Consider the following 27,846-nt stretch of genomic DNA (forward strand, 5'->3'; position numbering starts at 1 on the left):
AAAAGGGGGCCGGCTTTGGAGCTGACCTTTACCCTGTGCGCATGTGCAGGTGACAGTTGTCCATCCCTGGGAGTCAGCGGGCTCCGAAGAGCGTGGGGGGTTTGGGAGAGGGCATTGTTACTGCGTGTGAACATTGTCACAAAGTATGTGTTTGAGACTATCAGGAAGCAGGGTGGGTGATTATAAAATATAATGTAGGGTGTTACGACATCACAGTAAACATCACAGACATGTGCATGACCATTGTAAAGTATATGATTATAAAATATAATGTAGGGTGTTACGACATCCCAGTAAACATCAGACATGTGCATGACCATTGTAAAGTATATGAAAGACCTTGCGCGTATTTGAGTTGGTTTACAAAAGCAGAGGATTTCAGATGGAAGTCAACGATAGCAGTCAGGAGGGCGAGGAGGTGCATCTTCGACCATTCTAAAGTCACGACGCTGTAATGGTTTTCCAACGCGTTTAACCGCTAGGCTTCTGCCACCCCGTAATCACGAAACATCTAATTATGTACACTGGAAGTCACACAATTAAATCAAAACATATTTAGTTAGGCTAACGAAAACTCTAGAACCGGATTTATTCATAGCAGATTGTGAATAAATGTATTTGTCATCTTTCGATCTGTAAAATACTAAAGAAAAGGTAGGCTATATTTATATATCTATATTTAGCGAACAGTTGAAGACAAGTACACCGAATTTAGACTACGAAACACCGAGACCCAATTACCATCTCTTCAAATGAACGTTCTACATATAGTCCAGTTAACATTATGTATGAAATCGGCGTTGAATTGGTGTTTCAATGAGCATTGAAATGATGGACGCCATGTCCGCTTAAAGTGGTAACAATTCACGAAGTGTTGATGATAGTAGTAGGATAAACTAAACGAACATTATACAAATGATCAACTTCCACATTTTTATTAAAAGAAAATACTAATATTAAAATGTTTCAAATAAAATAAAAAACTCGATGCAATAATGTAATTGAACGCTTTGGTGCCTGGCCTTGAATTGAAGAGGAATGGGACCCCCGACCCTAGTGTCAACATGGCCGGGTGGAGGAGAAATCAACATGATGAATTGATGGATCAAACCAAGTACAGGAAAGAAAACAGAGAGACATGAAGCCAACTCCCAACTTTTATTTCTTGACCTTTTCTTTCTCCAATGCTGTCAGACCTGCCTTTTTTTTTTTTTTAGAGTGACGCGCTCAACCGAGAGAGCCTGAAGGCATAAAGACATTTTATTCAGAGACATTTAAAATAAAATAAAAAACTCAATGCATTTTATTTATATGTTGTTCTGCCTTCTTTATGTGGTGTAAAAAAAAAAAAAGAAGCTGGCTTTCAAGAGGTCCAAATGCAGGAAAAACACAGACTTTGTCTGAACTGGCAACCTATCCCCTACATAGATACTTTTGACTCTGTAGATGACCTGTTATATGGACTAGGGTCCCAGTTCAGAATTGCAGACACAAAGTTAAAAACGGGGGAAATGTTGATTCATTTGGCATGTTAAGAGTATTGTTTATCGTTTCAGTTCTCAGGAAAGCAAAAAAACAACAAAAACACTTGATTCACAACTATCAAGGGCCAAACCAGAGCTGTACTGAACTGGTCAAGCCTCCATTTCGTGTGAATTAGGGCATCAGATCAGTGTCTTCAACCCAGACAACCACAGAGTGGTGGCTATTTCTGCGTTAGGTTCATCTACACTGTAGATAAGGCCGGGGGAAACACAACTCTCGTCTTAAAAGAGTTGTGTGTGTGTGTGCAGGTATTTGTCCCGACCCTGCTCAAACACAACTGAAAATGAATCCACTACTCCTGGTCTTGAATTGATTTGTTGACCACGATTAAATTGGGTATGTTAAGAGCTGGAACAAAATCCTGCAATCACACTACGGCCCACCAGAACCAGCGATGGCTCACTCCATAGGCTGAGCTAAGGCAATACGAGTGGTTTAGCTGTAACAGGGAAGGGAGGAAAAATGTTTTTTTGGGGGGGGGGCAGGGTTGTATTCATTAGTGCAAATCACGCAGAATGTTTTGCAATGGGAAAAACAAGCGTTTCTTATTGAGACAAGTTCAGGTCGTTGCCTGCAGAGTTCGATTCCGTTTTAGTGTCCTAGTGAATAACGACCCAAGAGACACCACCAATATGAAGGGAGGAAAGAAAAAATCATCACGTAAAGAAATGATCCCAGGCCAGTTTCATAGTTGTGTTAGCTTATACTGGTTAGGGTTTGAGTGGGGACCACAGATTTGAGAACAGTCATATTGTTCCTCGTACTTGTTAAGAGGAGGCAAGGCACCACAATTAAAGCAGAGCAGAACAAAGAGAATTTTCTTCCAAGAAAGTCAACAAAAACTGGTGACCTGTATTTGAGAACCGATTGCCAACGAAATAACTTCCACAGGGTTTTTTTTCATCAATGAATAACACACAAAAAAACAGCCATACGAGCATTGATCCAAGACGAAAACCCGTCAAAATAATAAAAACTGTTACAACTCGAATGAAATCAGTTAGAGCCAGTTACAGTACGCGTTATCATATAACCTGTTCCCATAGTAACAGAGCAACCATCCCTTTCGACGTAGTACAGCACCAATGACAGGTAAGCGACAGGTCCACCGACACCTGACCCCACAAGAAAGTTGGGAAAACACATATTTTGGCAAATCGTTTCCAAAACCGTTTTTTTTTTTTCTACAGCGGAGGGAAAACATTGTAGTTGTTATGCTGAACATAGGGGAAAATGGTTCCCTCATGATGAACAAAAATTTTTTAAAAATGAAAATATAAAAAAAACACCGACTGGTAGGCTACCTAAAAATGTGACGCGTGAAACGCTTAAGCTACAAGAAGAGGCTACTTTGTGAGAAAACACTGTGGCGAGACAGAAAACAGTCTCTCGCTAGGGAGTGTTTTTTTAAAAATAAAAAAAAAGGCATTGTGATTTCAATTAAGTTTAGCCGTAGAGCCAAGTGACATGAATTACATATTAGCATTAGCTTCACTACTAGACTTACATTGTAGCTTAGCTTAGCGTTAGCTTAGCTTCACTAAAATAGAACTACATAGTAGCATTAGCTTCAGCTTAGATTCACTAAAATAGAACTACATAGTAGCATTAGCTTCAGCTTAGCTTCACTAAATAGAACTACATAGTAGCATTAGCTTCAGCTTAGATTCACTAAAATAGAACTACATAGTAGCATTAGCTTCAGCTTAGCTTCACTAAAATAGAACTACAAGGTAGCATTAGCTTCAGCTTAGCTTCACTAAAATAGAACTACATAGTAGCATTAGCTTCAGCTTAGCTTCACTAAAATAGAACTACAAGGTAGCATTAGCTTCAGCTTAGCTTCACTAAATAGAACTACATAGTAGCATTAGCTTCAGCTTAGCTTCACTAAAATAGAACTACATAGTAGCATTAGCTTCAGCTTAGATTCACTAAAATAGAACTACATAGTAGCATTAGCTTCAGCTTAGCTTCACTAAAATAGAACTACAAGGTAGCATTAGCTTCAGCTTAGCTTCACTAAATAGAACTACATAGTAGCATTAGCTTCAGCTTAGCTTCACTAAATAGAACTGCATAGTAGCATTAGCCATTAGCTTAGCTTCACTAAATATAATTACATTGTAGCATTAGCCATTAGCTTAGCCAATTGAATTCCAATGAAGCTTTAGCGAATTACATGTACAGTGTAGTGGGGCTATCAGCTTAGCGACGCAAGTGATTTTCTGTTTGATGCTACGGCTTCATTAGATAGATAAGAGGGGGAGCTGCTTGAAAGTGTTACAAGCTAAAAAGGCAGTTGTGGCATTTTTAAAGCTCTTCGTTAAAATAAAAAGACTTCTGCCCAGTCCCAAACCAATCCCTAGCCCCTAGATAGCGTGCAATAGGTAAGCAAATGACCCCTAGATAGTATACACTAAGTAATCAAAAAATGGCACAAATTACCCGAAGCCTAGAAGGCCACCGGGGCGATTACCATATTGGTAATACTTGTACAATCCTCTCAGATTTACACAAACGTCTACTAGGGGCTAGGAGCCGATTTGGGAACGAGGCCGAACGGTAGTGTAAAAACCAACTTCTGCATCCCAAACAGCACTCCAATCCCTATTTTAGGATCCCTCATAGGAGAGCCCTGGTCTAAAGTAGTGCCCTATTTAGGATGCCCTATAGGAGAGCCCTGGTCTAAAGTAGTGCACTATTTTAGGATCCCCTCATAGGAGAGCCCTGGCCTAAAGTAGTGCACTATTTAGGATCCCCTATAGGAGAGCCCTGGCCTAAAGTAGTGCACTATTTAGGATCCCTTATAGGAGAGCCCTTGCCTAAAGTAGTGCACTATTTAGGATTCCCTATAGGGAGGGCCCTGGTCTAAAGTAGTGCACTATTTAGGAAATCAGGTGTCATTTGAGAGACAGAGACCAACGACATGATGAGACATTCCCAGGCCGTGGCTTGACGAGTGTCGACCAAACACTCTTAAGACAGTTTCAGAAAACGACAACCTTATATACACACACAACATAAAAAATAAAATAAAAAGTATATCTTTCTTTCGTTTCTTCTAAAAAGGTCTGGTGAGAGACTGATCAATTTAAGGCGATTGGCCAGGAAGATTTAAGGTTGCTATAGAAACTGGCTGAGATTATGGGGTGCATGTCAACCGTCTAAAAATGGCTTCCTTCCTCTCCCTTTTACCACCAAGCCTAATTTCCTCTCCTTAATCCGGAACAGACAGAGAAGGTGAAAGAGAGAGAGAGAGAACCTACTTTCGAGTTTGCTTTCAGTTGTTCAACTCTTCAGATAACTACAACCCTGACCTTTTCTAGACTTTAAGACTTGCACAAAGCACCCCGAGGTCGCGTCACTCTTTCACACTAATAAAAAGGGAGGAATCCAGTTTTTAGGCCGATTGAGACGCAGCCTGAATCACGTTATTCAATCTCCTCAGAGTTCTCTCTCTCTCTCTCGCTCTCAAATGGAGAGAAAAAAACTATTTGGTAACAAAAAGTGTACTCCCTAAAACGTTATAATACAACAACAAAAACACATTTGAAAATGTACCTCGGCTAAAGCTTATAAAATATCATAAAGAATAAAAATAACAATAATATTCCTTGGTCCGTAAAAATTGTTACTATAATAAAATGTTTCACCCATAAAACAATAATGAAGTTTCTCTGCACACGAGTGACATCTCCATCATTACCAATAATGATTACCAATGATAATGACAACATCATTACCAAGCCCTTTGTTGTGGGTCCAAAAAAAAAAAAAATCTAAACTTTGTAGAAAGTGTGAGTGTTGAAAATAAAAAATAGTTGTTCTCCAACAAATGTATAAAAAGGGCTCCTAGTTATTGTGTCATCCTGGAGGTGAAACCTCTCCCAGACTGAATGACCCAGGCTGCAGTGTCATGTCCACAACCGACCACACGGGGGCGCCAGAGAGAGGGGATCCCCCCCCTCCTTCCAGGTCTGTCTTTCATCAGAACCTCATCTCTCTTCTTCCCTTCTCCTCTTCAACGTCAAATCGCTCTCTTTCCAAAGAGTCCTTGAGCGAGCGGGCGAGCGTGGTTTCAAAGCAGGTCCATGAGCCTCTCGCCCCCCGCCCCCCCCCCCCCCCCCCCCCACACACACACTTCCCCGCTGCTATGATGAAACTGACATCACCGATGAACCCGACAACAACCCAACGCTATTGCTTGACCCTCCCCCTTGGCCAATCCCGTAGCCCGTCTGTCCTTCCGCCAAACCCCCTAAACCTCCCATCCCCAGACTCCCCGAGGAAGGTGAGGATGAGGACGAAGAGGAGATACTGTGACTGTGGGTCTGGAGGATGGCCCCGGCAGCGCTGCAGTGAAGACGAGGGCCTGGTTCTGGGGTATAGGTGAAGGTGAGGGCCGTGGAGTAGATGACTCCGTCGTTGCGGACCAAGGTGACGGGGACCTGGACGGGCTGACGGACCCAGCGCCACCCCTCTCTGAAGGCGGAGATGTCAGGCACCACGCAGAGCACGCTCTCTCCACACCTGGGACAGAAGGGGTTAGACAAAAGACAAGATTCACCACGAGATCCGAAAACGTTGTGGAGTCCGCGTTACCACGGAAACGGACTCGACCGCAGGTCATCCATCTTCAGTCGGCCGTTCGTTAACTTAACAACAATTTAAAAATGGGTCAGGTTAGCCTCCTCTGGTCTCTCCGGATATCAGTTGTGACTGTGGTTGGTACCTCACTTTTAAATTTTACTGCTTTTGGGTCAAGTCTGTCCTCTTAAAAATTGAGTTCATAGAAAAATAAAATAACTGTTTTTTAATAATTGTATTTTCATGACAGTCTTCATCCATAATCTTCAATTACGCGATTATACAGTTACCACGGTAACACGATACCCGCGTTACCATGCCAGCCATCTCTCTGTCACTCACACACACAGCTTACCTGTACATGGTGTCAGACTCGATATCTCCAAACCAGACTCGGAGATCTGGAGCAAAGTTCTGTCCCGTCAGCTCCAACATGGCCACATCACCTCCACCATTCAACTAGAGAGACAACAGAGGGGTTAGTGTGGGTCCTGTCACCTCCACCATTCAACTAGAGACAACAGAGGGGTTAGTGTGGGTCCTGTCACCTCCACCATTCAACTAGAGACAACAGAGGGGTTAGTGTGGGTCCTGTCACCTCCACCATTCAACTAGAGACAACAGAGGGGTTAGTGTGGGTCCTGTCCCCTCCACCATTCAACTAGAGACAACAGAGGGGTTAGTGTGGGTCCTGTCCCCTCCACCATTCAACTAGAGACAACAGAGGGGTTAGTGTGGGTCCTGTCACCTCCACCATTCAACTAGAGACAACAGAGGGGTTAGTGTGGGTCCTGTCAGCTCCACCATTCAACTAGAGAGACAACAGAGGGGTTAGTGTGGGTCCTGTCACCTCCACCATTCAACTAGAGACAACAGAGGGGTTAGTGTGGGTCCTGTCACCTCCACCATTCAACTAGAGACAACAGAGGGGTTAGTGTGGGTCCTGTCACCTCCACCATTCAACTAGAGACAACAGAGGGGTTAGTGTGGGTCCTGTCAGCTCCACCATTCAACTAGAGACAACAGAGGGGTTAGTGTGGGTCCTGTCACCTCCACCATTCAACTAGAGACAACAGAGGGGTTAGTGTGGGTCCTGTCACCTCCACCATTCAACTAGAGACAACAGAGGGGTTAGTGTGGGTCCTGTCACCTCCACCATTCAACTAGAGACAACAGAGGGGTTAGTGTGGGTCCTGTCACCTCCACCATTCAACTAGAGACAACAGAGGGGTTAGTGTGGGTCCTGTCACCTCCACCATTCAACTAGAGACAACAGAGGGGGGGGGGGGGTCACTTTCTCCAGTCATGAAAGTTAGCATGTCTCTCAGTAGAGAATATACTGTTTGTGTGTATTAAGGTGTGTGTTTAGGTGTGTGTGTGTAGGTGTGTGTGTTTAGGTATATGTTAATGTGTGTGTAGGTGTGTGTGTGTGTTTAGGTATATGTTAATGTGTGTGTGTAGGTGTGTGTGAGTAGGTGTGTGTGTACCTGCAGACTCTCCACCACAGGGACCGGTGTAACAGGACAGGGTACAGGACCCATCCCCTGGTAGAAGGTGTACTCTGCCTTGTCTGTACTGATGATGGTCCAGGAGGCTCCATCGTTTATCATCTCCTTACTGGGCTCTTTGGGGCAGGGTGTGGCCTGGGGGAGGAGTTATGTTAATTTGTCATTTACCTCCGTACTGGTCTTTTGGGGAAAGGCGTGGCCTGGGGGAGGAGATATGTTAGTGGGTAACAGTGGGTTAACTGCCTGTTCAGGGGCAGAACGACAGATTTGTACCTTGTCAGCTCGGGGGTTTGAACTGTGGGGAGGTGTTGCTTGAAGAAATGAGTGGAGCAATTTAAAAAAGGGGAGTGACCATGCTGACAGCATTCCCCAACCCACAACCCCTCACGTTTAAAAACAAACTGGTCATTCAGTACAACGTCCTGAACGTTCCACAACGTCCTGAACGTTCCACAACGTCCTGAACGTTCCACAACGTCCTGAACGTTCCACAACGTCCTGAACGTTCCACAACGTCCTGAACGCAGACCTGGTCTCTTTGGGGCAAGGCGTGGCCTGGGGGAGGAGATATGCAAATCTGTCATTTATCATCTCCTTACTGGTCTTTTTTGGGGGGCAGGGTGTGGGTGTATGCAAATTAGATGCAAATAACGATGCCATCTGAGCAGGGTGGAATTTCACTAGAAACCAACCAGAAGACCAATGGTCCAATAAAAAAACTCTCATTAAACAGGGAGGGACTAGATGAACTAGTGGTCCAATAAGAAACCCTCATTAAACAGGGAGGGACTAGATGAACTAGTGGTCCAATAAGAAACCCTCATTAAACAGGGAGGGACTAGATGAACTAGTGGTCCAATAAGAGACTCTCATTAAACAGGGAGGGACTAGTTGAACTAGTGGTCCAATAAGAGACTCTCATTAAACAGGGAGGGACTAGATGAACTAGTGGTCCAATAAGAAACCCTCATTAAACAGGGAGGGACTAGATGAACTAGTGGTCCAATAAGGAACTCTGATTTTAGCTGAACAGACTGGTGGGAAAAGCTATTACCAGATACCACAAACCTGGCTCCGATCTACAAGGGGCTAGGAGTGTGTGTGTGTGTGTGTGTGTGTGTGTGTGTACCTGGAACTGAATGATTCTCTCCTGTGAGAGACAGAGGTACATTCTCTCGGTGTCTTTCAGGTAGAAGGAACACTTGTGGAGCTGAGACACTGGGTCGTCTGCATCCATCAACGCTGTCTGCTTGTCCACCTTACGGATCACCTGGGGAGGAGGTGAGAGACACCCTGATTATCACACATCACCTGGGGATGAGGTGAGAGACACCCTGATTATCTATCAGACATCACCTGGGGAGGAGGTGAGACACCCTGATTATCTATCACACATCACCTGAGAATAGAGAACAGACCTGTAGGTAGAGAGGTGTATATGTAGGAACAGGAGACAGACAGACAGACAGACAGACAGACAGACAGACATACCTGTAGGTAGAGAGGTGTATATATAGGAACAGGAGACAGACAGACAGACAGACCTGTAGGTAGAGAGGTGAATATATAGGAACAGGAGACAGACAGACAGACCTGTAGGTAGAGAGGTGAATATATAGGAACAGGAGACAGACAGACAGACAGACCTGTAGGTAGAGAGGTGAATATGTAGGAACAGGAGACAGACAGACAGACAGACCTGTAGGTAGAGAGGTGAATATATAGGAACAGGAGACAGACAGACAGACAGACAGACCTGTAGGTAGAGAGGTGAATATGTAGAAACAGGAGACAGACAGACAGACAGACCTGTAGGTAGAGAGGTGTATATGTAGGAACAGGAGACAGACAGACAGACAGACAGACCTGTAGGTAGAGAGGTGAATATATAGGAACAGGAGACAGACAGACAGACCTGTAGGTAGAGAGGTGTATATGTAGGAACAGGAGACAGACAGACAGACAGACCTGTATGTAGAGAGGTGTATATGTAGGAACAGGAGACAGACAGACAGACAGACAGACAGACAGACCTGTAGGTAGAGAGGTGAACATCTAGGAACAGGAGACAGACAGACAGACCTGTAGGTAGAGAGGTGTATATGTAGGAACAGGAGACAGACAGACAGACAGACCTGTATGTAGGAACAGGAGACAGACAGACAGAGACAGACCTGTAGGTAGAGAGGTGAATATATAGGAACAGGAGACAGACAGACAGACAGACCTGTAGGTAGAGAGGTGTATATGTAGGAACAGGAGACAGACAGACAGACAGACCTGTAGGTAGAGAGGTGAATATGTAGGAACAGGAGACAGACAGACAGACAGACAGACAGACAGACAGACAGACCTGTAGGTAGAGAGGTGTATATATAGGAACAGGAGACAGACAGACAGACAGACAGACCTGTAGGTAGAGAGGTGTATATATAGGAACAGGAGACAGACAGACAGACCTGTAGGTAGAGAGGTGAATATATAGGAACAGGAGACAGACAGACAGACCTGTAGGTAGAGAGGTGAATATATAGGAACAGGAGACAGACAGACAGACCTGTAGGTAGAGAGGTGAATATATAGGAACAGACAGACAGACAGACAGACCTGTAGGTAGAGAGGTGAATATATAGGAACAGGAGACAGACAGACAGAGACAGACCTGTAGGTAGAGAGGTGAATATATAGGAACAGGAGACAGACAGACAGACAGACAGACAGACCTGTAGGTAGAGAGGTGTATATATAGGAACAGGAGACAGACAGACAGACAGACCTGTAGGTAGAGAGGTGAATATGTAGGAACAGGAGACAGACAGACAGACAGACAGACCTGTAGGTAGAGAGGTGAATATGTAGGAACAGGAGACAGACAGACAGACCTGTAGGTAGAGAGGTGAATATATAGGAACAGGAGACAGACAGACAGACCTGTAGGTAGAGAGGTGAATATATAGGAACAGGAGACAGACAGACAGACAGACCTGTAGGTAGAGAGGTGAATATGTAGAAACAGGAGACAGACAGACAGACAGACCTGTAGGTAGAGAGGTGTATATGTAGGAACAGGAGACAGACAGACAGACAGACCTGTAGGTAGAGAGGTGAATATATAGGAACAGGAGACAGACAGACAGACCTGTATGTAGAGAGGTGTATATGTAGGAACAGGAGACAGACAGACAGACAGACAGACAGACAGACCTGTAGGTAGAGAGGTGAACATCTAGGAACAGGAGACAGACAGACAGACCTGTAGGTAGAGAGGTGTATATGTAGGAACAGGAGACAGACAGACAGACAGACCTGTATGTAGGAACAGGAGACAGACAGACAGAGACAGACCTGTAGGTAGAGAGGTGAATATGTAGGAACAGGAGACAGACAGACAGACAGACAGACAGACAGACCTGTAGGTAGAGAGGTGTATATATAGGAACAGGAGACAGACAGACAGACAGACCTGTAGGTAGAGAGGTGAATATATAGGAACAGGAGACAGACAGACAGACCTGTAGGTAGAGAGGTGTATATGTAGGAACAGGAGACAGACAGACAGACAGACCTGTAGGTAGAGAGGTGTATATGTAGGAACAGGAGACAGACAGACAGACCTGTAGGTAGAGAGGTGAACATCTAGGAACAGGAGACAGACAGACCTGTAGGTAGAGAGGTGAATATATAGGAACAGGAGACAGACAGACAGACAGACCTGTATGTAGAGAGGTGTATATGTAGGAACAGGAGACAGACAGACAGACAGACCTGTATGTAGAGAGGTGTATATGTAGGAACAGGAGACAGACAGACAGACAGACCTGTATGTAGAGAGGTGAACATCTAGGAACAGGAGACAGACAGACAGACCTGTAGGTAGAGAGGTGTATATGTAGGAACAGGAGACAGACAGACAGACCTGTAGGTAGAGAGGTGAATATGTAGGAACAGACAGACAGACAGACCTGTAGGTAGAGAGGTGAATATATAGGAACAGGAGACAGACAGACAGACCTGTAGGTATAGGTGAGACACGTTGGTACGTACCAGTCTAGGCAGCGCCATACCAGTGACAGAACAGACCAGTTTGACAGTCTGACCATAGTGGATGTATCCATCCCTCACCGCAAACTCCTCCCCTTCTGGCTCTTCCTCCTCCACTACAGGGAGAGAGTCATAGATATTACTGTAGGAAACACATGTAATAACTGATATAGTTACTATAACAACCCTCTATATATAGTTACTATAACGACCCTCTATATATAGTTACTATAACTCCTCCCCTTCCGGCTCTTCCTCCTCCACTACAGGGGAGAGAGTCATAGATATTACTGTAGGAAACACATGTAATAACTGATATAGTTACTATAACGACCCTCTATATATAGTTACTATAACAACCCTCTATATATAGTTACTATAACTCCTCCCCTTCCGGCTCTTCCTCCTCCACTACAGGGAGAGAGTCATAGATATTACTGTAGGAAACACATGTAATAACTGATATAGTTACTATAACAACCCTCTATATATAGTTACTATAACGACCCTCTATATATAGTTACTATAACGACCCTCTATATATAGTTACTATAACGACCCTCTATATATAGTTACTATAACAACCGTCTATATATAGTTACTATAACAACCCTCTATATATAGTTACTATAACAACCCTCTATATATAGTTACTATAACGACCCTCTATATATAGTTACTATAACGACCCTCTATATATAGTTACTATAACGACCCTCTATATATAGTTACTATAACAACCGTCTATATATAGTTACTATAACAACCCTCTATATATAGTTACTATAACGACCCTCTATATATAGTTACTATAACGACCCTCTATATATAGTTACTATAACAACCGTCTATATATAGTTACTATAACAACCCTCTATATATAGTTACTATAACAACCCTCTATATATAGTTACTATAACGACCCTCTATATATAGTTACTATAACGACCCTCTATATATAGTTACTATAACGACCCTCTATATATAGTTACTATAACAACCCTCTATATATAGTTACTATAACGACCCTCTATATATAGTTACTATAACAACCCTCTATATATAGTTACTATAACGACCCTCTATATATAGTTACTATAACAACCGTCTATATATAGTTACTATAACAACCCTCTATATATAGTTACTATAACAACCCTCTATATATAGTTACTATAACGACCCTCTATATATAGTTACTATAACAACCCTCTATATATATATATAGTTACTATAACGACCCTCTATATATAGTTACTATAACAACCCTCTATATATAGTTACTATAACAACCCTCTATATATAGTTACTATAACAACCGTCTATATATAGTTACTATAACGACCCTCTATATATAGTTACTATAACAACCCTCTATATATATATATAGTTACTATAACGACCCTCTATATATAGTTACTATAACAACCGTCTATATATAGTTACTATAACAACCCTCTATATATAGTTACTATAACGACCCTCTATATATAGTTACTATAACAACCCTCTATATATAGTTACTATAACGACCCTCTATATATAGTTACTATAACAACCGTCTATATATAGTTACTATAACAACCCTCTATATATAGTTACTATAACGACCCTCTATATATAGTTACTATAACAACCCTCTATATATAGTTACTATAACGACCCTCTATATATAGTTACTATAACGACCCTCTATATATAGTTACTATAACAACCCTCTATATATAGTTACTATAACGACCCTCTATATATAGTTACTATAACAACCGTCTATATATAGTTACTATAACAACCCTCTATATATAGTTACTATAACGACCCTCTATATATAGTTACTATAACAACCGTCTATATATAGTTACTATAACAACCCTCTATATATAGTTACTATAACGACCCTCTATATATAGTTACTATAACGACCCTCTATATATAGTTACTATAACGACCCTCTATATATAGTTACTATAACAACCGTCTATATATAGTTACTATAACGACCCTCTATATATAGTTACTATAACAACCGTCTATATATAGTTACTATAACAACCCTCTATATATAGTTACTATAACGACCCTCTATATATAGTTACTATAACAACCGTCTATATATAGTTACTATAACAACCCTCTATATATAGTTACTATAACGACCCTCTATATATAGTTACTATAACGACCCTCTATATATAGTTACTATAACGACCCTCTATATATAGTTACTATAACAACCGTCTATATATAGTTACTATAACGACCCTCTATATATAGTTACTATAACAACCGTCTATATATAGTTACTATAACAACCGTCTATATATAGTTACTATAACGACCCTCTATATATAGTTACTATAACAACCGTCTATACATAGTTACTATAACAACCCTCTATATATAGTTACTATAACGACCCTCTATATATAGTTACTATAACAACCGTCTATATATAGTTACTATAACAACCCTCTATATATAGTTACTATAACGACCCTCTATATATAGTTACTATAACGACCCTCTATATATAGTTACTATAACGACCCTCTATATATAGTTACTATAACAACCCTCTATATATATATATATAGTTACTATAACGACCCTCTATATATAGTTACTATAACAACCCTCTATATATAGTTACTATAACGACCCTCTATATATAGTTACTATAACGACCCTCTATATATAGTTACTATAACGACCCTCTATATATAGTTACTATAACGACCCTCTATATATAGTTACTATAACAACCCTCTATATATAGTTACTATAACGACCCTCTATATATAGTTACTATAACAACCCTCTATATATAGTTACTATAACAACCCTCTATATATATATATAGTTACTATAACGACCCTCTATATATAGTTACTATAACAACCCTCTATATATAGTTACTATAACGACCCTCTATATATAGTTACTATAACAACCCCCTATATATCTATATACAGTTACTATAACAACTCTATAAGATGCTATATATACACAGTGCCTTGCGAAAGTGTTCGGCCCCCTTAAACTTTGCGACCTTTTGGCACATTTCAGGCTTCAAACATAAAGATATAAAACTGTATTTTTTTGTGAAGAATCAACAACAAGTGGGACACAATCATGAAGTGGAACGACATTTATTGGATATTTCAAACTTTAACAAATCAAAAACTGAAAAATTGGGCGTGCAAAATTATTCAGCCCCTTTACTTTCAGTGCAGCAAACTCTCTCCAGAAGTTCAGTGAGGATCTCTGAATGATCCAATGTTGACCTAAATGACTAATGATGATAAATACAATCCACCTGTGTGTAATCAAGTCTCCGTATAAATGCACCTGCACTGTGATAGTCTCAGAGGTCCGTTAAAAGCGCAGAGAGCATCATGAAGAACAAGGAACACACCAGGCAGGTCCGAGATACTGTTGTGAAGAAGTTTAAAGCCGGATTTGGATACAAAAAGATTTCCCAAGCTTTAAACATCCCAAGGAGCACTGTGCAAGCGATAATATTGAAATGGAAGGAGTATCAGACCACTGCAAGTCTACCAAGACCTGGCCGTCCCTCTAAACTTTCAGTTCATACAAGGAGAAGACTGATCAGAGATGCAGCCAAGAGGCCCATGATCACTCTCGATGAACTGCAGAGATCTACAGCTGAGGTGGGAAACTCTGTCCATAGGACAACAATCAGTCGTATATTGCACAAATCTGGCCTTTATGGAAGAGTGGCAAGAAGAAAGCCATTTCTTAAAGATATCCATAAAAAGTGTAGTTTAAAGTTTGCCACAAGCCACCTGGGAGACACACCAAACATGTGGGAGAAGGTGCTCTGGTCAGATGAAACCAAAATTGAACTTTTTGGCAACAATGCAAAACGTTATGTTTGGCGTAAAAGTAACACAGCTGAACACACCATCCCCACTGTCAAACATGGTGGTGGCAGCATCATGGTTTGGGCCTGCTTTTCTTCAGCAGGGACAGGGAAAATGGTTAAAATTGATGGGAAGATGGATGGAGCCAAATACAAAAATATGGTTTTATATCTTTATGTTTGAAGCCTGAAATGTGGCAAAAGGTCGCAAAGTTCAAGGGGGCCGAATACTTTCGCAAGGCACTGTAGTTACTATAACAACCCTTTATATGATGCTACACATCTTTATCTGAAGTCTTGTCTTGGTGGCATTGACTTCGACATCACCATGGCAATGCAGCATAATTAACAGAGAAACAACATGATTGGCTGAAACAGAGGAGGAGAGAGAGTTCAACAGACGGAAGACAGAGGAAGCTATTAGAGGAAAGTGAAGATATTAAGGAAATAGAAGGGAAGAGAGGGGCGGGGCCAGAGGGACGAGAGGGGCGGGGCCGAAGGGACGAGAGGGGCGGGGCAGAAGGGACGAGAGGGGCGGGGCCGAAGGGACGAGAGGGGCGGGGCCGAAGGGACGAGAGGGGCGGGGCCGAAGGGACGAGAGGGGCGGGGCCGAAGGGAAGAGAGGGGCGGGGCCGAAGGGACGAGAGGGGCAGGGCCGAAGGGACGAGAGGGGCGGGGCCGAAGGGAAGAGAGGAGAGGAGGGTAACTTACAGAGGTGTATGTAGAAGGCTCCCCACTGTTGTGAACTGGCATGGAGGGAAGAGAGGGGCGGGGCTGAAGAGAAGAGAGGGACGGGGCTGAAGGAGAGGAGGGAGGGGTAACTTACTGAGGTGTATGTAGAAGGCTCCCCACTGTTGTGAACTGGCATGGAGGGAAGAGAGGGGCGGGGCTGAAGGGGAGGAGGGAGGGGTAACTTACAGAGGTGTATGTAGAAGGCTCCCCACTGTTGTGAACTGGCATGGAGGGAAGAGAGGGGCGGGGCTGAAGGGAAGAGAGGGGCGGGGCTGAAGGGAAGAGAGGGGCGGGGCTGAAGGGAAGAGAGGGGCGGGGCTGAAGGAGAGGAGGGAGGGGTAACTTACAGAGGTGTATGTAGAAGGCTCCCCACTGTTGTGAACTGGCATGGAAGTTCCCTCCCTCCACGTGTAGATAGCGGGTACTGACAGTCTGAGAACGCAACCGGTTAAACAACGCAACCTTGGTGCCTGACGCTATACACACTAGAGAGAGAAAGAGAGTAGGGAGAGAGAAAGGAAGGGAGAGATGGGAGAGGGTAGGGAGTGAGTGAGGGAGAAAGAAAGGAAGGGAGAGGGTAGGGAGTGAGGGAGAGGGTAGGGAGTGAGGGAGAGGGTAGGGAGTGAGGGAGAGGGTAGGGAGTGAGTGGGGGAGAAAGAAAGGAAGGGAGAGGGTAGGGAGTGAGGGAGAGGGTAGGGAGTGAGGGAGAGGGTAGGGAGTGAGGGAGAGGGTAGGGAGTGAGGGAGAGGGTAGGGAGTGAGGAAGAGGGTAGGGAGTGAGGAAAAGGGTAGGGAGTGAGGAAGAAGGGAGAGAGTGAGGGAGAGAGTGAGGGAGAGAGTGAGGGAGAGAGTGAGGGAGAGAGTGAGGGAGAGAGTGAGGGAGAGAGTGAGGGAGAGAGTGAGGGAGAGAGTAGGGAGTGAGGGAGAGAGGAGAGAGTGAGGGAGAGAGGAGGGAGTGAGGGAGAGGGTGAGGGAGTGAGGGAGAGGGTGAGGGAGTGAGGGAGAGGGTAGGGAGTGAGGGAGAGGGTAGGGAGTGAGGGAGAGGGTAGGGAGTGAGGGAGAGGGTAGGGAGTGAGGGAGAGGGTAGGGAGTGAGGGCGAGGGTAGGGAGTGAGGGAGAGGGTAGGGAGTGAGGGAGAGGGTAGGGAGTGAGGGAGAGGGTAGGGAGTGAGGAAGAGGGTAGGGAGGGAGGGAGAGAGGAGAGAGTGAGGGAGAGAGTGAGGGAGAGAGTGAGGGAGAGAGTGAGGGAGAGAGTAGGGAGGGAGGGAGAGAGGAGGGAGGGAGGGAGAGAGGAGAGAGTGAGGGAGAGAGGAGAGAGTGAGGGAGAGGGTGAGGGAGTGAGGGAGAGGGTGAGGGTAGGGAGTGAGGGCGAGGGTAGGGAGTGAGGGAGAGGGTAGGGAGTGAGGGAGAAGGTTAGATATGCATTCATGAAGAGATCATGAAAGAGAGACCACACTTTGAAGTTGATCATTGTCAAATGAAAACGGCAGAGTTAAGACACAGCTCGTAAAAAAAGACCTTTGTCCCGAAACCACTCAGGAAAACCGCACCACTGCGCATCAAGCGTGTGTGTGTGTGTGTGTGTGTGTGTGTTCTGCATACTCAGTCAGCTCTATGTAACCGTAAATCTTCTCTAAATGTGGCATCCTGTGTGTGAGAGAGAGAGACGGATGGGTCCAAATACTATTTAAAACATTTCAGTCCCGTTCACATGCACTTAAAGGATTCAGATATATGTTTTATTTGAAATGAAAAGTAGTTGAATATTAATGTGTTTAAAAATCCTCTCAAATACTATTTTGTAGACTATTTGGACTTCTACAAATAACTATTAAAATTAAAACCAAATAAAAGTACTTGTTTTGGGCTCCCTATTCCCTATGTAGTGCACTACTTTAGACCAGAGCCCTATAGAACCCTATTCCCTATGTAGTGCACTACTTTAGACCAGAGCCCTATAGAACCCTATTCCCTATGCAGTGCACTACTTTAGACCAGAGCCCTATAGAACCCTATTCCCTATGTAGTGCACTACTTTAGACCAGAGCCCTATAGAACCCTATTCCCTATGTAGTGCACTACTTTAGACCAGAGCCCTATAGAACCCTATTCCCTATGTAGTGCACTACTTTAGACCAGAGCCCTATAGAACCCTATTCCCTATGTAGTGCACTACTTTAGACCAGAGCCCTATAGAACCCTATTCCCTATGTAGTGCACTACTTTAGACCAGAGCCCTATAGAACCCTATTCCCTATGCAGTGCACTACTTTAGACCAGAGCCCTATAGAACCCTATTCCCTATGTAGTGCACTACTTTAGACCAGAGCCCTATAGAACCCTATTCCCTATGTAGTGCACTACTTTAGACCAGAGCCCTATAGAACCCTATTCCCTATGTAGTGCACTACTTTAGACCAGAGCCCTATAGAACCCTATTCCCTATGTAGTGCACTACTTTAGACCAGAGCCCTATAGAACCCTATTCCCTATGTAGTGCACTACTTTAGACCAGAGCCCTATAGAACCCTATTCCCTATGCAGTGCACTACTTTAGACCAGAGCCCTATAGAACCCTATTCCCTATGTAGTGCACTACTTTAGACCAGAGCCCTATAGAACCCTATTCCCTATGTAGTGCACTACTTTAGACCAGAGCCCTATAGAACCCTATTCCCTATGTAGTGCACTACTTTAGACCAGAGCCCTATAGAACCCTATTCCCTATGTAGTGCACTACTTTAGACCAGAGACCTATAGAACCCTATTCCCTATGTAGTGCACTACTTTAGACCAGAACCCTATAGAACCCTATTCCCTATGTAGTGCACTACTTTAGACCAGAGCCCTATAGAACCCTATTCCCTATGTAGTGCACTACTTTAGACCAGAACCCTATTCCCTATGTAGTGCACTACTTTAGACCTGAGCCCTATAGAACCCTATTCCCTATGTAGTGCACTACTTTAGACCAGAGCCCTATAGAACCCTATTCCCTATGTAGTGCACTACTTTAGACCAGAGCCCTATAGAACCCTATTCCCTATGTAGTGCACTACTTTAGACCAGAGCCCTATAGAACCCTATTCCCTATGTAGTGCACTACTTTAGACCAGAGCCCTATAGAACCCTATTCCCTATGCAGTGCACTACTTTAGACCAGAGCCCTATATAACCCTATTCCCTATGTAGTGCACTACTTTAGACCAGAACCCTATAGAACCCTATTCCCTATGTAGTGCACTACTTTAGACCAGAGCCCTATAGAACCCTATTCCCTATGTAGTGCACTACTTTAGACCAGAGCCCTATAAAAAACAACAAAAACAGAAAAAACTATTTTATAATATCTGATACTCTAATACACATTTATTATCCATTACTGTGGAAATGTGTGTGTGTGTGTGTGTGTGGAAATGTGTGTGTGGAAATGTGTGTGTGGTCCTAGTCATGCGTGTTCCTCTCCATACTCACGGTCAGCGTTCTTCAGAGACTGTTTCTTCTTGGACGGTTTAGAGATAACTTTGATCCTCTTACTAAGGAAGACTCCTATGTCTGTACTGTTACCATAGAACATCTTGACTGACAGCATGAAGTGTTTCCTCTTGTCACTGTCACTGATGTATAGAGTCTTAGCTGTGCAGAAGTCCTGGAGGGAGAGAGGAAGAGAGGAGGGGGAGAGAGAAAGAGAGGAGGGGGAGAGAGAGAGAGAGGAGGGAGAGAGAGAGAGGAGGGAGAGAGAGAGAGGAGGGAGAGAGAGAAGGAGAGGAGGGAGAGAGAGGAGGGAGAGAAGGAGAGGAGGGAGAGAAAGAAGGCGAGGAGAGAGAAGGAGAGGAGAGAGAGAGGAGGGAGAGAGAGGAGGGAGAGAGAGGAGGGAGAGAGAGAGAGGAGGGAGAGAGAGAGAGGAGGGAGAGAGGAGGGAGAGAGAGGAGGAAGAGAGGAGGGAGAGAGAGGAGGGAGAGAGAGAGGAGGGAGAGAGAGAAAGAGGAGGGAGAGAGAGAAAGAGGAGGGAGAGAGAAGGAAGTATTTTGCGAGAAGAGAAGTTATTTGAGTGTGGAAACACAGGATGCAGAAGTTCTGTGGGGAAAGACTGAGGGAGGGGTGTGTTTCACTGTTCTGCCTGTGTGTGTGTGTGTGTGTGTGTGTAGACACACGGTTTTACCCTTGCAGAAATTCTGGGGAGAGAAAATGAGGAAATGTGGGTTTCAGTCAGCGTGTCTGTGTGTGTCAGTGTGTGTGTGTGTGTGTCAGTGTGACTCTCCCTCTGTGTGTGTGTGTGTGTGTGTTGTCCCTTACCTTCCCCTCTATGTTGAGCTGCTGCATCTCCTGGTCACTGTTTCCTATCCCTATAAAGGCACAGGGCTGAGCCTCCTGCTCTGAACAGCCCTCTCTCTCCATCTCCTCTGTCTTCTTCTTCCAGCCACAGCCCATCAGATAGATACAAGGAGGAGGGCAGAAGAACCTACAGGACAGATCAGCCCATCAGATAGATACAAGGAGGAGGGCAGAAGAACCTACAGGACAGATCAGCCCATCAGATAGATACAAGGAGGAGGGCAGAAGAACCTACAGGACAGATCAGCCCATCAGATAGATACAAGGAGGAGGGCAGAAGAACCTACAGGACAGACAGATCAGCCCATCAGATAGATACAAGGAGGAGGGCAGAAGAACCTACAGGACAGATCAGCCCATCAGATAGATACAAGGAGGGGGGCAGAAGAACCTACAGGACAGACAGATCAGCCCATCAGATAGATACAAGGAGGAGGGCAGAAGAACCTACAGGACAGATCAGCCCATCAGATAGATACAAGGAGGAGGGCAGAAGAACCTACAGGACAGACAGATCAGCCCATCAGATAGATACAAGGAGGAGGGCAGAAGATCCTACAGGACAGACAGATCAGCCCATCAGATAGATACAAGGAGGGGGGCAGAAGAACCTACAGGACAGATCAGCCCATCAGATAGATACAAGGAGGGGGGCAGAAGAACCTACAGGACAGATCAGCCCATCAGATAGATACAAGGAGGGGGGGCAGAAGAACCTACAGGACAGATCTGCCCATCAGATAGATACAAGGAGGGGGGCAGAAGAACCTACAGGACAGATCAGCCCATCAGATAGATACAAGGAGGGGGGGCAGAAGAACCTACAGGACAGATCAGCCCATCAGATAGATACAAGGAGGAGGGCAGAAGAACCTACAGGACAGACAGATCAGCCCATCAGATAGATACAAGGAGGAGGGCAGAAGAACCTACAGGACAGACAGATCAGCCCATCAGATAGATACAAGGAGGGGGGCAGAAGAACCTACAGGACAGATCAGCCCATCAGATAGATACAAGGAGGGGGGCAGAAGAACCTACAGGACAGATCAGCCCATCAGATAGATACAAGGAGGGGGGGCAGAAGAACCTACAGGACAGATCAGCCCATCACAAGGAGGAGGGCAGAATAACCTACAGGACAGATCAGCCCATCAGATAGATACAAGGAGGAGGGCAGAATAACCTAAAGGACAGACAGACTATCAACTATAGAGACACCATGAATCCCGTTCTCTCTCTCATACAGAGACACCATGAATCCCGTTCTCTCTCTCTCACAGAAACACCATGAATACCGTTCTCTCTCTCACACAGAGACACCATGAATCCCGTTCTCTCTCTCTCTCACAGAGACACCATGAATCCCGTTCTCTCTCTCTCTCTCTCACAGAGACACCATGAATCCCGTTCTCTCTCTCTCTCTCTCACAGAGACACCATGAATCCCGTTCTCTCTCTCTCTCACAGAGACACCATGAATCCCGTTCTCTCTCTCACACAGAGACACCATGAATCCCGTTCTCTCTCTCACACAGAGACACCATGAATCCCGTTCTCTCTCTCTCACAGAGACACCATGAATCCCGTTCTCTCTCTCATACAGAGACACCATGAATACCGTTCTCTCTCTCACACAGAGACACCATGAATCCCGTTCTCTCTCTCACAGAGACACCATGAATCCCGTTCTCTCTCTCTCACAGAAACACCATGAATACCGTTCTCTCTCTCACACAGAGACACCATGAATCCCGTTCTCTCTCTCTCTCACAGAGACACCATGAATCCCGTTCTCTCTCTCTCTCTCTCACAGAGACACCATGAATCCCGTTCTCTCTCTCTCTCACAGAGACACCATGAATCCCGTTCTCTCTCTCTCACAGAGACACCATGAATCCCGTTCTCTCTCATACAGAGACACCATGAATCCCGTTCTCTCTCTCATACAGAGACACCATGAATCCCGTTCTCTCTCTCACACAGAGACACCATGAATCCCGTTCTCTCTCTCTCACAGAGACACCATGAATCCCGTTCTCTCTCTCACAGAGACACCATGAATACCGTTCTCTCTCTCACACAGAGACACCATGAATCCCGTTCTCTCTCACACAGAGACACCATGAATCCCGTTTTCTCTGTCATACAGAGACACCATGAATCCCGTTCTCTCTCTCACACAGAGACACCATGAATCCCGTTCTCTCTCTCTCACAGAGACACCATGAATCCCGTTCTCTCTCTCATACAGAGACACCATGAATCCCGTTCTCTCTCTCATACAGAGACACCATGAATCCCGTTCTCTCTCTCACACAGAGACACCATGAATCCCGTTCTCTCTCTCTCACAGAGACACCATGAATCCCGTTCTCTCTCTCACAGAGACACCATGAATACCGTTCTCTCTCTCACACAGAGACACCATGAATCCCGTTCTCTCTCACACAGAGACACCATGAATCCCGTTTTCTCTGTCATACAGAGACACCATGAATACCGTTCTCTCTCTCACACAGAGACACCATGAATCCCGTTCTCTCGCTCATACAGACCTCTTCTCGTTGCCGTAAGACTTCTGTGCCACTTTAGCGTGTAGTATGAGTAAGGTCTGGTCTCCCCTCTCCTTCAGGTAGTTTCTCATGGCCTCTCTATAGGGGGAAAAACACAACGTTCAGACAACATTTATTGAACATAATCAAACAACAATGTTCTGTCGACAGCGTCACAGAGATGCACCGGGGTACAGAGCTACATAGAGGCACCGGGGTACAGAGCCACACAGAGGCACCGGGGTACAGAGCCACACAGAGGCACCGGGGTACAGAGCCACACAGAGGCACCGGGGTACAGAGCCACACAGAGGCACTGAGGTACAGAGCCACACAGAGGCACCGGGGTACAGAGCCACACAGAGGCACAGATCCACATAGAGGCACTGGGGTACAGCGCTACATAGATGCACCAGGGTACAGAGCCACACAGAGGCACCGGGGTACAGATCCACATAGAGGCACCGGGGTACAGATCCACATAGAGGCACCAGGGTACAGATCCACATAGAGGCACCGGGGGACAGCGCTATATAGAGGCACCGGGGTACAGATCCACATAGAGGCACCGGGGTACAGATCCACATAGAGGCACCGGGGTACAGCGCTATATAGAGGCACCGGGGTACAGCGCTACATAGATGCACCGGGGTACAGATCCACATAGATGCACCGGGGTACAGATCCACATAGAGGCACCAGGGTACAGATCCACATAGAGGCACCAGGGTACAGCGCTATATAGAGGCACCGGGGTACAGCGCTATATAGAGGCACCGGGGTACAGATCCACATAGAGGCACCGGGGTACAGATCCACATAGAGGCACCGGGGTACAGATCCACATAGAGGCACCAGGGTACAGATCCACATAGAGGCACCGGGGTACAGATCCACATAGAGGCACCGGGGTACAGATCCACATAGATGCACCAGGGTACAGATCCACATAGAGGCACCAGGGTACAGATCCACATAGATGCACCAGGGTACAGATCCACATAGAGGCACCGGGGTACAGATCCACATAGAGGCACCAGGGTACAGATCCACATAGAGGCACCGGGGTACAGCGCTATATAGAGGCACCGGGGTACAGCGCTACATAGATGCACCAGGGTACAGATCCACATAGAGGCACCAGGGTACAGCGCTATATAGAGGCACCGGGGTACAGATCCACATAGAGGCACCAGGGTACAGATCCACATAGAGGCACCGGGGTACAGCGCTATATAGAGGCACCGGGGTACAGCGCTACATAGATGCACCAGGGTACAGCGCTATATAGAGGCACCGGGGTACAGCGCTACATAGATGCACCAGGGTACAGATCCACATAGAGGCACCGGGGTACAGCGCTATATAGAGGCACCGGGGTACAGCGCTACATAGATGCACCGGGGTACAGCGCTATATAGAGGCACCGGGGTACAGCGCTACATAGAGGCACCGGGGTACAGCGCTACATAGAGGCACCGGGGTACAGCGCTACACAGAGGAACCAGGGTACAGAGCTACATAGAGGCACCGGGGTACAGCGCTACACAGAGGAACCAGGGTACAGAGCTACATAGATGCACCGGGGTACAGCGCCACATAGAGGCACATAGAGCAAAATGTTAATTAAAGGTTACATTTAAATAAAAAATATATATAATAAGCGTTCAGACAAAGCTTATTCAAGGTAATATCACAACTATGCAAAGATACATAGAACTGGGTGAAATAACAAGGGTGTATACGCCATCGGTCAAATACAACGGTGAATTTGGGGAGGCAGGTAGCCTGGTGGTTAGAGCGTTGGGCAGGTAACCGAAAGGTTGCTAGATCGAATCCCCGAGCTGACAAGGTAAAAAGATCCGTGGTTCTGCCCCCTGAACAAGGCAGTTATCCCCGGTAGGCCGTCATTGTAAATAAGAATTTATTCTTAACTGACTGGCCTGGTTAAATAAAATAAATAAATGCTCTTAGACACTTGAGTTGCAGTATGAATGGTGTGTATATAGAAACGGGTGTAAAATAAATCTTATGGCAAAGTGGAAGAAATGAATGTGGATAAGTGGTTCTACACCTTAGTAATACAAACGCTGTGGAGGTGGAAGCTAGACGTTTCTCACGTTTAAATGAGACTGACGAGTTATGAAACATGTGGTGGGAACGTTTCCCTTACCTCGTCAGGCGCTGCGGTGGAGCTTGCTCACCAAACTTCCTGTTTAAGAAAACAAAACAAGGTACTTTTCTATCAGCTCCACATTATACTAGATAAAGTTAAATTATAAAGTTGTCACAATTCTAGCAATCTGAAAACATCATGACTATTAACAGGTGAGTGTTACCATGAAAAAAAACATTATACTAAACAGTATATTTGAATTATGCTGCAGGTGGCAAGTGAACGATTCAAATCAGTGAAGTTAAAAACAAACTTTGTTGCCCGTTTTTTGTCGGACAAATGCGACTAATATACTGTCTTTGCTACTTTACATGATTAGTAAAAATGAAATAGGCAACATTGAACAAATATAAAAACATTGTTTAATTGAACTCAGCAAATACATAATGGCTAGGTGATCTGGATATAAAATGTAGCTAAAATAAATAAAATAGTTAGGTATATTATTACTGGCGGATAAAAAGAGGTAGTTAGTTGGCTAGCTTTTCGTTGTGGCTAGCGAACACCGCACTAACATTGACACAAAAGTAGCAATAAGTGCGCGACGCCAATTTAATAAAGCACTTTCAAAGCTATCTGGTAAACAAAAACGAGTGTAACAAAGTGGTTAGGAAACTCAAGTTACCCAAAAACAAAAGAAAATGAACTTTTTAAACGGGTCTTTCCTTCATATATATATTTTTTTTGTTGCTCTGAATTTCAACACTTACCCCGTCACAACGGGCGCCATTTTCCACTGGAACTTCTAAAGTCCCAACAATCGCGAGATCTCAAATCCATTCCCACCGCCGCTGGGACAAACACAACGAACAGAAGAACCCCGACGGGAACAGATATAAACGAGAGTAGAAGAGAAAAAAAAAAGGGAGAGGAGAGGCGGACAGAGGGCAGACGCCACAACAGCCGTGGGAAAGTTGCGAAGTCGCGCGAGAATAGAAAAACTCTCACAATAGACAAGAATGGGGTTAGACTCGATCTATCGCGAGATTATGCTCGTTTTTTTTCTCTCCCACAAGGTGAAACTGTAACTCGATTCCCACGCTTTTATAAACCATAAACTACAGTAGAGTGGTTGCTTTAGGAGTGAAGTTACACCTCACAGCATAATTGTAGCCTAAACTGTAGATTAAAATGTTATTCACAAAGTGAAGATGATATTGGTTTGCATTTACCAGTGAAAGGGGATTGGAGTGCACAGAGCTAGTTAACCCCGTGAGCCGAGAATACAATTTGCTAGATTACAAAAAACAACTCACTGTTAAAACTATACCTAATTTCAAATTAAGCCAACTAGATTAATATTATTTTATTAATTGCGTTCACCAGATGGCACTCATATAACATAGACACCCAGTGCTTCACAATAAATCTCACTGGGTGTGCACATTTTGGTTCCAGCCCAGCACAAACACACCCGATTCAACTAAACAACGGCTTTTGTCACACGTTGATGGAAACGATGTTGTAAAGTAAGAACAAAACGGCACAAGGACTTTACGCAAAAAGATCACATGTAATAGATTATATTTTATTAAAATAAAATAATTTAATGGAATCACATGGGATATTCAAATGTCTAAAACAATAACAAAAGGGAAAGAATGTCAGGATGTAAATAGGGCTTTATTCACTATATAGAGTAGCCTGCTACTTCTGACCAGGACCAATAGGGCTTTATTCACTATATAGAGTAGCCTGCTACTTCTGACCAGAACCAATAGGGCTTTACTCACTATATAGAGTAGCCTGCTACTTCTGACCAGGACCAATAGGGCTTTATTCACTATATAGAGTAGCCTGCTACTTCTGACCAGAACCAATAGGGCTTTACTCACTATATAGAGTAGCCTGCTACTTCTGACCAGGACCAATAGGGCTTTATTCACTATATAGTGTAGCCTGCTACTTCTGACCAGGACCAATAGGGCTTTATTCACTATATAGAGTAGCCTGCTACTTCTGACCAGGACCAATAGGGCTTTATTCACTATATAGAGTAGCCTGCTACTTCTGACCAGGACCAATAGGGCTTTATTCACTATATAGTGTAGCCTTCTACTTCTGACCAGAACCAATAGGGCTTTATTCACTATAAAGTGTAGCCTGCTACTTCTGACCAGGACCAATAGGGCTTTATTCACTATATAGAGTAGCCTGCTACTTCTGACCAGGACCAATAGGGCTTTATTCACTATATAGTGTAGCCTGCTACTTCTGACCAGGACCAATAGGGCTTTATTCACTATATAGAGTAGCCTGCTACTTCTGACCAGGACCAATAGGGCTTTATTCACTATATAGTGTAGCCTTCTACTTCTGACCAGAACCAATAGGGCTTTATTCACTATATAGAGTAGCCTGCTACTTCTGACCAGGACCAATAGGGCTTTATTCACTATATAGTGTAGCCTGCTACTTCTGACCAGGACCAATAGGGCTTTATTCACTATATAGTGTAGCCTGCTACTTCTGACCAGGACCAAT

At 44.5% G+C, this 27,846-nt stretch overlaps 1 protein-coding gene across 3 annotated transcripts; it reads right to left on the reverse strand.

Moving 5' to 3' along the window:
- Nucleotides 1–1,143: 1,143 nt before the first annotated feature.
- Nucleotides 1,144–26,209, reverse strand: LOC110517428 (recombining binding protein suppressor of hairless). Of its 3 annotated transcripts, none has more exons than XM_036972450.1 (11): nucleotides 26,073–26,209; nucleotides 25,360–25,398; nucleotides 23,190–23,285; nucleotides 20,594–20,759; nucleotides 19,772–19,946; nucleotides 16,647–16,784; nucleotides 11,688–11,800; nucleotides 8,773–8,913; nucleotides 7,623–7,778; nucleotides 6,491–6,594; nucleotides 1,144–6,078 (listed from the first exon to the last, which is right to left on the reverse strand). In XM_036972450.1, exons 1-11 carry the CDS (start codon nucleotides 26,090–26,092, stop codon nucleotides 5,700–5,702), a joined length of 1,527 nt encoding a protein of 508 aa, XP_036828345.1. In that variant the 5' UTR covers nucleotides 26,093–26,209; the 3' UTR covers nucleotides 1,144–5,699. The 3 variants fall into 3 exon arrangements, with proteins under 3 accessions (XP_036828345.1, XP_036828346.1, XP_036828347.1); XM_036972451.1 differs by having other exon boundaries at nucleotides 25,988–26,076; XM_036972452.1 differs by lacking the exon at nucleotides 26,073–26,209 and adding an exon at nucleotides 25,813–25,946.
- Nucleotides 26,210–27,846: the final 1,637 nt, after the last annotated feature.

Source organism: Oncorhynchus mykiss, unplaced genomic scaffold (genome assembly GCF_013265735.2).
Source record: "Oncorhynchus mykiss isolate Arlee unplaced genomic scaffold, USDA_OmykA_1.1 un_scaffold_161, whole genome shotgun sequence".
Lineage (NCBI taxonomy): Eukaryota > Metazoa > Chordata > Actinopteri > Salmoniformes > Salmonidae > Oncorhynchus > Oncorhynchus mykiss.

Bases quoted from the DNA above. Each gene is read 5' to 3' on its own strand.
- LOC110517428 (XM_036972450.1), bottom strand. From the start codon at position 26,092: ATGGCGCCCGTTGTGACGGG. The intron at 7,779-8,772 runs GTACACACACAC...CTCCTCCCCCAG, and splicing joins AGAGAATCATTCAGTTCCAG to GCCACACCCTGCCCCAAAGA. The intron at 6,079-6,490 runs GTAAGCTGTGTG...CTTCTGTCCCAG, and splicing joins GAGTCTGACACCATGTACAG to GTGTGGAGAGAGCGTGCTCT.